This window comes from Mesocricetus auratus, unplaced genomic scaffold, assembly GCF_017639785.1.
Source record: "Mesocricetus auratus isolate SY011 unplaced genomic scaffold, BCM_Maur_2.0 Super-Scaffold_100014, whole genome shotgun sequence".
NCBI classification, from domain to species: Eukaryota; Metazoa; Chordata; class Mammalia; order Rodentia; family Cricetidae; genus Mesocricetus; species Mesocricetus auratus.
In genome coordinates this window covers 1,982,838-1,995,223 of record NW_024429197.1, presented here as the reverse complement: position 1 = coordinate 1,995,223, position 12,386 = coordinate 1,982,838, and the positions used below count along the sequence as shown (strand labels likewise).

At 43.6% G+C, this 12,386-nt stretch overlaps 1 protein-coding gene across 3 annotated transcripts in view; it reads right to left on the bottom strand.

The window, feature by feature from the left end:
* The window catches only part of Spen (spen family transcriptional repressor), a 68,091-nt gene that overhangs the window by 12,055 nt on the left and 43,650 nt on the right, over positions 1-12,386 (bottom strand). For all 3 annotated transcript variants that reach the window (XM_005081085.4, XM_040757497.1, XM_013121245.3), the window contains exons 7-10: positions 10,908-11,033; positions 10,424-10,537; positions 8,490-8,603; positions 6,295-6,395 (exon numbers count right to left, since the gene is read on the bottom strand). In XM_005081085.4, the coding sequence (XP_005081142.1) occupies positions 6,295-6,395; positions 8,490-8,603; positions 10,424-10,537; positions 10,908-11,033 (455 nt within the window). The remainder of the gene's footprint in view (positions 1-6,294; positions 6,396-8,489; positions 8,604-10,423; positions 10,538-10,907; positions 11,034-12,386) is intronic.

The following is a 12,386-nucleotide window of genomic DNA, read 5'->3' as shown; positions in this document are numbered from 1 at the left end:
AAATGTTTAAATCTCAGGGCTGGAGAGATGGCTTAGAAGTTAAGCTCACTTACTGTTCTTGCAAAGGACCCATGTTTAGTTCCCCAAATCCACATGGTGGCTCACAGCCTCCCACAATGCCAGTTCCAGGGGAACTGCGCCCTCTTCTGACCTCCTTGGGCACCACACACACACTTCATACTCAAATACACACAAAGTAAAAGAAGTAAGTCTTTAGAATGTTTATCTGGGCACAGTGGTACACACCTTTAATCGCAGCACTTGAGGCAAAGGCAGGCGGATCTCCAGGTGTTGGAGGCTAGCCTGATCTACAGAGCAAGCTCCAGGTCAGCTGAGGTTATAATGAGATCCTGTCTCATGTATTTCCTGTGTATCATATGTGTGGATGTGTACACATCAAAACACACGTGAGAGTTCTGAGGACAACTCCGAAGTCTTGGTCCTTACTCAAGGGCAGACTTTTATGGCGCGTGCCATACCTGCTGAGCCATCTCAATGACCCTCCTAGAAAATTTCAAGTGACAAATGTCCAACTGCCAAAGATCTTAAAGCAAAGCACAGTGCCATGTGCTGTAACCTCAGAAGGCGGAGGCAGGAAGGTCACGAGTTTAAGGCCAGCCTATCAGCTACACAGTGCATCCCAGGTCTGGCTGCGGTGTATGAGAATGTGCTGACAGAAGCACAAATAAAAATAAATGGCTGCCCATTTCCCACCAGAGCCCAAGTCACCATGTGAAGAATCAACAGTCCTGGTGGGTGTGATGACACAGGCCTGTGATCCCAGCTACTTGGAGACTGAGGCAGGAAAACCATAGGTTCAAGGCAGAGTGGGTTCAAAGCCATCCTGGGATACTCAGTGAGACCTCTCTCACAAATGCAGGAGGGGATGCACCTCAGAGGTAGACACTGCCTACCATAAGCTTCAACTGTCAGTACTACTGCAAGTGTCATCACAAGTACACAGGCCTGGTTCTGAGCCACGACCTCCAAAGCTCTTTCATCACAACACAGCCAGAGTTGTTAAAACAACCATCTTTAGTGTGACCCCAGCACTCAAGAGGCAGAAGAAGGCAGGTCCCTGAATCTGAAGCCAGCCTTGTCTACACAGGAAGTTCCTGACTAGTGAGGGTTACAAAGTAAGCACTCAAAAAAAAATTACTAGGCACAGAATTAGAGTAATTTTAATACACAAGGCAAGGAAGCATTTCCCTCTGTGATGGTGAAGATATTATATACTATCCAATACAAATAAAATAGACTACTATCTAGACTGCTTCCTACTTTGCTGAACAGTAGTCTGAGTCATGCTTTTCATGGTTCCAGAGAGAACCTAGGATCTTGCACGTGTTAAAAGAGCATTCTGCCAGCCGGGTGTTGGTGGCGCACGCCTTTAATCCCAGCACTCGGGAGGCAGAGGCAGGCGGATCTCTGTGAGTTCGAGGCCAGCCTGGTCTACAGAGCCAGTTCCAGGACAGCCTCCAAAGCCACAGAGAAACCCTGTCTCAAAAACCAAAAAAAGAGCATTCTGCCGAGTAGTGGTGGCAAATATCTTTAATCTTAGCACTGCAGAGGCAGAGTTCCAGGACAGCCAGGGCTGTACAGAGAAACCCTGTCTCTAAAGACAAGAAACAAACAAAGAAACGCATTCTGGTGCTGTGTGCCCTGCCACGCTTGCTGCCTGCTCCTGAGCAGGGTCCAGTTGCTCTGTAGCTCCTGCTGGTTTTGAACACAGGGTCCTCTGGGCTCTGGCTCCCCAAGCCACCAAATCAAACTATGGCAGGTAACTGATTTGATATCAGCACTTAAGAGGTTGGTGGAGCTATAGGCATTCAAGGCCAGCCTGGCCTATCAGTGAGCTCCAGGCCAGCTAAGAATGTCGAGACAAGGTCTCAACAACACCTCCCCAAACCCCACTATGAAAACCAAAATAACAACAAAAAGCTCCACAGTATTAAGAAATGTTTTAAGCAAACTGGGGTTAGAGTAGAGTGCAGCAGTAAAATCTCCAAGGTTTGCACAATGCTATGTTTGATTCTTTGCCTAACACAACAGAACAGAAAACTAAAATTACATCTGAAAGCACAGGTGGTAAAGTGCTTTGTCAAGTGCCTGCAAGCCCGGGACCTCAGCTGAATTCCCAGCACCCATCTAGCTGGGGTAGCATGCTTAGAATCCCAGCACTGGGAATATGGAGTCATATACAGATGAAGGATCTAAAGAATATTAAGGAGGCCATTGTTTTGTATGGTCTTCATTCTCCCTTTGTCAGAGAGCTCCTAACCTCATGGGCTACTGTAAATAAAGTAACCCCAAAAGACTGGGCCCAATTAGCCTCTGCAGTGCTCGACAATTCTTGTCAAATTCAATGGAGAGCTTTATGGAGGCAAGAAGCAAAAGCTATAGAGATTCAGGAATTAAAGAACGGTTATGAGGTACCCCAAGACAAGATTCTTGGGGAGGGTCCTTACGCTGACACACAGGTTCAATCTGCATATGACGAGCACATGTTGTCTTTGTGCCATACAGCTGCTTTAAATGCCTTGGATAAGGTTTGTGAAACAGGAGAGATAATGCAACCCTATACCAAGGTATTACAGGGCCCAAAGGGAAAGGTTCACTGAATTTTTAGAGAGATTATCCAGAGCAGTAGAAGTACAGGTAGCGAATCCAGAATCCAGGCGCCTCCTTATAGAATCTTTGGCATATGAGAACGCGAATCCTCAATGCAGGCAGGTAATTTGGCCATTAAAAATAAGATCAGCGCCATTGGAGGAATGGGTCCTACATACAGCGAACCTGGAATGTAAAAGTCAGGATACAGGAGCTTGGGTAGGTGAAGCTATTTCTACAGGCTTGAGGAGGCACCAGGATGCCAAATACCCTACCTGTGATGATATAGAGGCCTGGGTAGGGAAGGCAATCTCCAAGAATTTTAATAGGCATAAAGATGCAACATGCTTTAACTGTGGTAGAATAGGACATCTTAGTAGGAACTGTAGACAACGCATTCCTAGAAATAATGCTTTTACCAGGAATGCATCAAACAGAAGGCCTCAGCCTCCTGGTCTCTGCAGGAGGTTTGGGAAGGGGCGCCATTGGACTGATGAATGCTGGTCCACAATAGACAGACAAGGTAGATCTTTAAAGCCGGGAAACGGGGTTCAGGGGCTCAATCAAGCCCCAAAAAGAAAGATTATCCGGTCATTCCCAGTGACAGTGGAGTTCAGCCTCTCCCAGGACAATTAGAAGATCCACTGCCCATTGTAAATAATACGGCACTGGATAATACATTAGCTCAAGAGGATGAATCAATTATATCAGGAGGAGATACAAAACATATATTTTGGCAAACTTCTATACAATATCATAGACCCAAGCTATCAGTTAAGGTAAATAATAGGGTGATTAATGGCTTATTGGACACCTGAAGTGACGTCACTATTATTAATCAGCAGTCCTGGCCCCCCAATTGGGCTTTAAAAGAGGTTAATGTTCAATTCTTAGGGATTGGAACCCTATCTGAAGTTAAACAGAGAGTCAACATGTAACACCATGGGGTAGGAGCCCGGAACTATTCTCCAATAAGAGACGTACTTAGATTAACAATTATGGGGTAATTACTTAAAGCAGAGCTAGCCAGTAAGAGACAAGCAAGGCCAACAGCTTCATAATTAATATAGCCTCCTGTGTGTTTATTTGGGACTGGTATGGCTCTAGAACCAGGCGGGCGGGAAAGTTTCTCTCAAAGAAAAAGGCTTCTCATTACAGAGTCATGAGGAGCAAGTGTGGAGCCCCAGACAACAGTGAGTCCTTGTTTTAAAAAAAAAGCAAGATGGACAGCTCTTTAGGAATGACACCTGTAGTTAACCTCTGGTGTGCATTCGCGAGCACACACACATACCTATCTCAACAGCTTATTTTACTTGGTCCATGAAGCTCACTAATTTCAGCAGGGAACAGAACAACAGAATACTGGGATACAGTCAGCATAGTGGTTGCATCCCTTATAGAAGAATCAAAGCTGCTTGACTTGTTCACAGAGTGGAGGAAGTCATCCCACTGAAAAGATGATGCCTCGCATGTCAAACAAGGTTTGGAGAAATTTCTGTTCAAGCTACCAAACATAGATAGAATAACCTGTTTGACCATGTAAATTCATCCTTTACTGACAGGTAGGAACCCTGGGTCTTCCCCCAGCATAAGCAATGCAGTAAAATAAGTTACCTCACTGAGGGTTGGAATTCATCTCGAGTTCAGTGCCCAGCAGCAGAGAAACAAGTCACCAGAAGTTGCCCAACCTTCAGCCATGAAAAGGGAGGGCCTGCACCCCACAGTGGAGGACTTGTACATGCACGACTTCTATAGAAATCAAGGTGTTTCTAACCTTGAGATGAATCACAACAGCCAAGTGCCTTTCCCACCAGACATCACCTAATCAGAGGGATTATTTCCCCTCAGGTTATAGCAAAGGAAACATCCTTGAACTTGATGTTGAGGAATGTATTACACAAGAGCGACGTCTGAAACGCCCCTCTCTGCTGCATGAGGATATAAATGCCATTAGACAGAGGATAAAAAACCATGGAAATGAACTAAGAACAAAGTCAGAAGCAGATCATCATTAAAATTAGTGAATCTTAAGTAATACACAAAAATCAACTCCTACACCACATCATCTAATCCTCACAAGATGATAAAAATTTTTCTTAAATATTTAATGTACACAGAGAAGAATGTAACAGAACTGTCCATGCCTCAAGTGCAGTGAATGAAGACCCCAACACACACCCTCTCGTAGAATTTTTTAGAATTAATGTATTGACAGTCACCTTGGAAAGGAGCTCAGTTGGCACAGTGCTTGCCTGGCAAGTGAAAGCCGAGGTAGACCCCCTGCACCACCTAAGTCAGGTGTAGTGGCATTCACCCGTAATTCTGCACTCATCAAGTCCAAGGTCAGCTATAATAAAACAAGCCCAGGCTCTCTCTCAGAAAAACAGTAAAACCTAGCCAATGACTTCAAACTGCTACTCCGGGAACTAGGACTGAGGATATTCTGTCCAAAGTGGAATACTTGTACACACACACACACGATCTCATGAGTACTTTTCTGACAGGTGGGGACGGGGACCGTGACAGAACAGCCCCTCACACTGGCCACAGACTCACTAGCTGAAGAATTATACATTTTCCGTGTTTTGTAATTTGAATTCTGATCTAATCATGAGAAACTATCAAAACCTTGGCTTTTAGAAGTTTGACAATGGGGGGTCAGTTTTCATTTAAGAGCTCAAGAATTCAGGGTAGCAGGGTACTGAGCTAGTAAGTGCCTCAAAGAGATACTATGTGATTCCAACACAACAAACTGGGACCAGAGGCAGTGAAGGGAGACTTCAATGGGCTCTGGCAGCCCACCCCTACCCCTACCCCACCCCCACCCCACCCCGCCCCCACCCCCACCCCCACCCCCGGTGGTCCTTGACTCTAACTGCCTGAAGCCTTTTGATATGTATGGGGGAGAACAGGTGGCCACACTTGAGGAGACCACCATAGAGCAATGTCTGGCAAAAGGCTTGCTTTAGTATAAACAATAGTTTCCGCTTTCCAACACAATCAGCTATTGAAGAGCCTGGTGATTATGTGGAGGGTATTTTAATAAGTTATCTAATTAACAGAAGGAAAAAAAACACTACATTACTGTGACTAAAAAACTGGCGTACCTTCTGCACTACCAAAGTCATATATATTTATGTCTGATCTGACTCTCTGACACACTCTGTCTCCCTTCCCCCCTCAGGGTTTCTCTATGTAGCTTTTGAGCCTGTCCTGGAACTCGATATGTAGACCAGGCTAGCCTCAAACTCCCAGAGATCAGCCTGCATCTGCCTCCCGAGTGCTGGGATTAAAGACATGCGCTGCCACCACCCGGCTCTGACATACATTAAGAGTCAAATAAACACTTCACAATCCTTTCCAATTTAAGAGCACTCAGTGAGGACTGAGAGGAGTATTCCCACACGATCTTCAACTACATTTAAAAAAAAAACAAACTAGATTCGTAAAAATAAACCTGCTCTATGTGACAGGTCAAAAATGTGTTTGGAGAGAACTAAGTAGAAGTGAAAAAGAGAAAAAAAATTAAAAATTAGAACTTAAGCTATACTGACAGGTCTGCTGCACACACCGCAGGCTTGGGGGGAGGGGTGTTCAGAAGTAGAATGTTGACCTTCTATGCACATGGTCTGGTGACCATTTCCAAAACTGATGGTCCAGCACAAAACTGAATGAACCACCTACCTTCTTTCTGTTAACATTTCATAGAAGTCTCTGATATCTTGACCTGATTTCTCCATGCAATGATAAAATGCCAACTGGCTTTCGCGATTTGCAAAGTCCACCTTAAATAAAATAATTATTAATAAAAGCCATTATTATATAATGCATATCTAATACAAACATAAACAACATAAAGAAAGAAGTTTCAGATTTCAATTTTTTTTTGGTTTGGTTGTTTGTCAAGTCAGGGTTTCTCTGTGTAGACCTGGCTGTCTGTGAACTCAACTTGCCTCTCAGTCTCTTAGAGACAGGATCCAGGGTGTGAAACTTTATGAATGACCAATGGACTGGTCTTGTTTGAGGCCCACGCCACAAGAGGGAGCCCATGGCTGGCACTGCATGCGCGCGCGCGCACACACACACACACACACACACACACACACACACACACACACACACACTATGAAATGATTCCAAATAAAGTTCTGCTCTACTCGGGTTTGGTGCCTAGTTCCAGCTGTCATCAGAAAGACTTCCTCTGTCAGCTGCTGAGAGTGAATGCAGAGACCCACAGCCAAGCATTAGACAGAGGGAGCGAGCCCAGGTAGGAGGTCTCTTTCAGGTGCCCCACCCCAAACTCGGGGAACCCTTTGGCAGAGGGTGGAGAAGGAAATGTGGGAGCCAGAGGGATGGAAGACACTGGGAGAACACGGCCTGTGGAATCAACTAAGGGCTCATGGGAGCTCATAGAGACTGAAGGGGCAGTTGTGGAGCCTGCGCTGGTCTACACTAGATCCTCTGCATATGTCACGGTTGTTGGGTGGTGTTTTAGGGGGACTCCTGACAGTGGGAGTGGGTGTCTCTGACTCTTTTGACTGCGCTTGGGACCCTTATCTTCCTACAGGGTTGCCTTCCCCAGCGTGGATGTGACAGTTTGTGCCTGGTCTTACTGTATCTTGTTGTTGATGTCCCTGGGAGGCCTGTTCTTTTCTGGGGGGAGACAAAAAGCAGGGGTGGGTCAGGGGGAGAAGGGGTAACTGGGAGGAGTGGAAGCTTTGGATAGGATATATTAATGAGAAAAGAGTAAATAAACGTTTGGAAAATAATAAATAAAGAAAAAGTGTGTGCCACAAAACGGCCAATCTTGGAAAGTTTTAGAGAAATGTGCTTTGCTTTGTTTTCTTTTTAAATATAAAACTCCCAAATTCTACACAAACTGACAGATACAATTTAAGGTCCCAGGACCCAATCCAGGAGTGAAAGGACTGGGCATAGTACAATTCCCAAAGTGAGGAGGTTGACCAGGATGGTCAAAATCATGGGCATGAGGTCACCTGGGCTACACAGTGAGACCATACTTATACACCCACAACAAAAAAGGAGAAAAATAAAATGCTAACGGATTCCTACCAGAATTCTGGGTTGGCAAATGCTTGGGTCAATTTAAATGGGCAACCAACAGTTGGGCAATCTATGGTGCACATAAATTTGTAAGAAGAACCAGTATGCCAGGACGCAAGGACAACACAGCTCTATTTACTGACTGCCTAGCTTCATGTCCTACTTCCAAAATGCTGTTATTTTATCGTAATCTAGCCATCAGTTCCTAAGTTAACAATTATGCCAAACAACCATGAATAGCAAGTTTTTAAACAAGCAATACCAGGAATAAACGAATGAACACACACACACACACACACACACACACACACACACACACACACACACACACACACGAACACACACACACACACATCCCTTACAGCCAAGGGTAGCTTACTTTTGGAAGCTGACTGACTGAATGTGCCACTGGCGCACAAACACTTGCTGTAATGGGAAAGGGGGCCCTGTACCAAGAATACAGGTAAGGCATCCAGGGAAAGAAGTGCTTTGAAAGGACTGTTAGAGAAGATCTATGGCTAAGGGCATAAAAGACTTATGTGCACCAATAGCAAGCATGAAAATTCTATTATTTCCCCTAAAAATTGAGGAGAAATAAAACCATGTTTGGTAAACCACTCTCTGTGCTGGCAACCTATATATGCACCTATGGGCAGACATCTGAATACACTTTTGTTATTTTTATTTTGTTAGCCTCTGGTTTTTTATTCGGTTTGGCTTTTGTTTTTGAGGCACATCATACTATGAGGACCTGTCTGGGATTAGGGCATACGACACACACAGTCTTTGCCTTTTGTTACAGTAACTGAGCACACCTTAATTTTATTCCCACCAATTTTCCTGCCCTTGGTCTCCTTGACGGCTGCTTGCGCATACTCAATCTCATTGTAGAGAACCAGAGCCATGCCTTTTAAGCGGTCAAACACCACCTGCAAAAAACAGAACAACCACCAATTAAGAGCTTTATCTACTGTTTGTCAGTCCCCAAAAATCCTAAGTCACAAGGATGTTCCTAAGAAAAAGTCCTGTATTTAGATTACTCCAGAAAAACTTGGCTTTCCCAGAAAAGGTTTGTCTTAGTGAACACACTGAGTTCAATGTGCAGAGACCATTAAATCATGCCATTGTCTTAGTAAACAAATGTCAGGTGTTGCAAGGACAACTGTTTTTCATATTGACTTTACTATACAGAGACCATTCTTTTATCTGATGCTCAAAATAATAAGAGGATGGAATTGGACCAAAGATCCTTTTCCTGTGTTTGTGGGTGTGCTATTTAAAATATTGGTCAAATGAAAATTTTGCTGAACGAACACATTAAATTCATAATTAAACACAAATCAGATCTAGGGACACAACTCAGTGACAGAGAACTTGTCTAGGACACACAACCCAATGTTCAATCCCTAGCAACAAAACAATGAGTAAAACTTAATCAGTTAGGTGTGAATGTCAATTCCTTTCTTCCTCTACTTCCCATCTGTTATTATTTCAGACAGAGTCTCATGATGTAGCACCCTCCTGCCTAAGCCTACCTAATCTGAGATTATAGGCATGAGCCACCACACCCAGCTATAGTCTATAGTCTAGGCATTTGTGTGAAGTTCAAAGGACAGATTCAGGTGCCAGCCTTTGCCTTCCAACTTGTTTGAGACAGACTGTTGTTCTGCCACAAGTTCCAGACTTAATGCCCTATAAACTTCTCGGCCTTCCTGTCTGCACCTCCCATCTCCACATGGAAGTGCCGAGATCACAGACCTCGATGCTGCTTCTGGCTTTTATGTGGATTCTAGGGATTTGAACTCAGGTCTTTACACACTCAGATCACTCTCTAGCTCTACAGTAATTTCCCCTACTCTCGGTGTGTGTGTCTGCACGTATGTTGTATGTATGTGAGCAGGGGTGCCACAGAGCACATGCAGACATCAGAGGACAACTCTGTGGAGTTTGTTCTCTCATTCCACCTTTATGTAGGTTTTGGGAATCAAACTCATTTACCAGATTGTATGGCAAACTATTTGCCTCCCGAGCCATCTTGCTGGCCCTGAACTAATTTTCATGTGAGAAAATTATAAAAACCTCTAGCAACCTAGTCTATTGTTTTAATTTTTTTGGCTAAGTCCATCTATGGAACAGTTGTCACAGCACCACAGTGCTGTTTGAAAATGGAAGCTTGAGGGGTGGCCATTTTAAATGAAACTGGGTCTTATTTATGCATGCACATAGCCAGTGCTTTTAACCACTGAGTCATCCTCTCTCCAGTCCTAGGTATTTAATTTGAAAGCTTACTAGTATAAAGAAATAACTATTTTTATATGACACTTTCATTTTTTAAGTGTGTGACAACTACCAGAGACTGTGCAAAAGGTCTATGTCATCAGTAAGCAAAATATTTTTTTTTAAATCCTAGAGTCCCAAATCTTCCCAGAATCTTATATAATTTGGGAAATAGTTTTATTGCTGATGATTTTGCAGTGCTAGCAACTGAGCCTAGAGCCTGGCCCAACAGCCCAGAAGAATGTGTTCGATTTTTTCAACTGGAGCTCCAGGCAGGGCTGAAGCACCTGGTGTGAGTGCTGGGAATCAATCTGGGACCCTATGGAGGAGTAGCAAGGGATTTTAAGAACTGTGCACCTCGGCAGATCCAGTTAAGAGTGTCTTAAGGTGTAAATTACTTAAGGGAACGGAAAGCGAGACTGAAGGACAGAGCACAAGAAACCCTGAGACTCAGTCAAGAGCAAGTGCCTACCTTCACCACAGGCCCGTATCGGCAGAAATGCCGTGTTAAATACTGGTCAGACACGTTTGAAGAAAGCCCGTCTAGCCACACGCAGTTCGTAGGCATGCTCTTTCCAAAACCCAGCTGAAATTAAAAGAGAAAAGTCTACCACCACAGACACAATTACTATTTAACTACAAAATTCTTAGAAAACTAGTCTTTTCTAGAAAGGCTGAATTGTGTGTGTGCACTGAACCCAGGAGTTCACACATGGCAAAGTGTGTTGTCATCTACCACTGATCTCAAAACAACATGCAAGTGCTTAGTATGTAATTAAAAAACAATCAAAATTTACAGCAGGGCAACCCTGCCTGGCTCTGAGTGGCAGTCTCCAATGACAAGATGCGTGCAGAGAAGCCTGCCTTTCCCACTAAGTAACTGTCTTTCTGCAACCCTAAAACATCCCCAAAAACTTAAAGCAAATCAAATATAAGGATTTATGCACTTCGCTTACCTTGAGGCGGTTGTTCCCAAGGTACTCTCCGTCCATCTTCTTGATAGCCTTACACACACTGGCAATATCACAATACTGCAGGAAGGCATACTGAGGAACTCCATTCACTTTCTTAATATCGATGTCCTGAAAGAGCCAATCCATATCACTTAGCAATATGGCAATAAGAAATCAGTAGAAGCCAAGTCCACATAGATTGTTTCTTTCTACAAGTCATGCTCTCAGTACCTTTAGTTGGATCATCTGTCTGAGTACACTGTAAACTGAAGGGATAAAGATCATATACCAAGAAAGCCATCCCATGTGAGGTCCCTGGAGAAGAGCAACTCTGCTGCAACCTAACATTTTAAATCCATGGTAAAGAGAGAAATCCATAACAAAGGAAAGGATGCCTACCTAGTGAAACACTAAGAAGTAATTCCCTTTGGTGTTGTAGAATAATCTTTTTGTACACTGTGACGATGTGTCACTTGGATTGGTTTAATAAAAAGCTGACATGCTAATAGCTAGGCAGGATTTTCAAGGCAGAGAGGACACTGGAAAGAAAAAAAGGGAGCTGCCAGAAGATGCAGAGAAAGTAGGATGGGCAACACAGAGATAAGGCAGAAAGTAAATTAATATAAATGTGCTAACTTAAGTTATAAGAGCTAGTTAGAAACAAGCCTAAGCTACCAGCTGAACTTTCATAATTAATAAGTTTCTGTGTCATTACTGGGAAGCCCTTGGTCCTGACAAAAAGGTCTGACTACACTTTGACACTGTCATAAAACTTTAGTAGAGCCAAACCCCTTAATACACTACCTGAGTCAGGTGCAGTTATGCAAGCCTTTAATTCCAGCACTCAGGAGGCAGAGGCAGGAGGATCTCTGTGAGTTTGAGGCCAGCCTGATCTACAGAACTGGTTCCAGGACAGCCAAGGCTGCACAAAGAAACCCTGTCTCAAACAAAAACAAAAACAAAAACAAGAAAATACTACTTGAAAAGAACAATCAAGAAATCAAGTTTTCCTCTGTGAGTTCGAGGCCAGGCTGGACCAACAGCCTCCAAAACAATACAGAGAAACCCTGTCTCGTAAAACCAAAAAAAAAAAAAAAAAGAAAGAAAGAAAGAAAGAAGAAATCAAGTTTTCAAGATATGCTAATTCCATTACTATGATCATTATTATATGTGCACGTGCCTACAGCCCTCACACTCAGAAGAGTAACAGGAGGCGAGCTCTAGCTCAAGGCCAGTCTGACACACAGAGACCCCTGTCTCAAAATAAAGGACAATGTATCATTTAAAAACAATGGTGTTTTTCTTCAAGTATAAGTATAAGCAAGAGACAAGTCAACACACAGAGACATAGAACACACAGAGCTACAGAACACATACAGAGACAGAAAACGGAATGAGAACGAACTAACGAACACGAACACACCCACACACCCACACACAGAGTTATTATCATACACTCTTTACTCTTCAAAGTTCAAACTT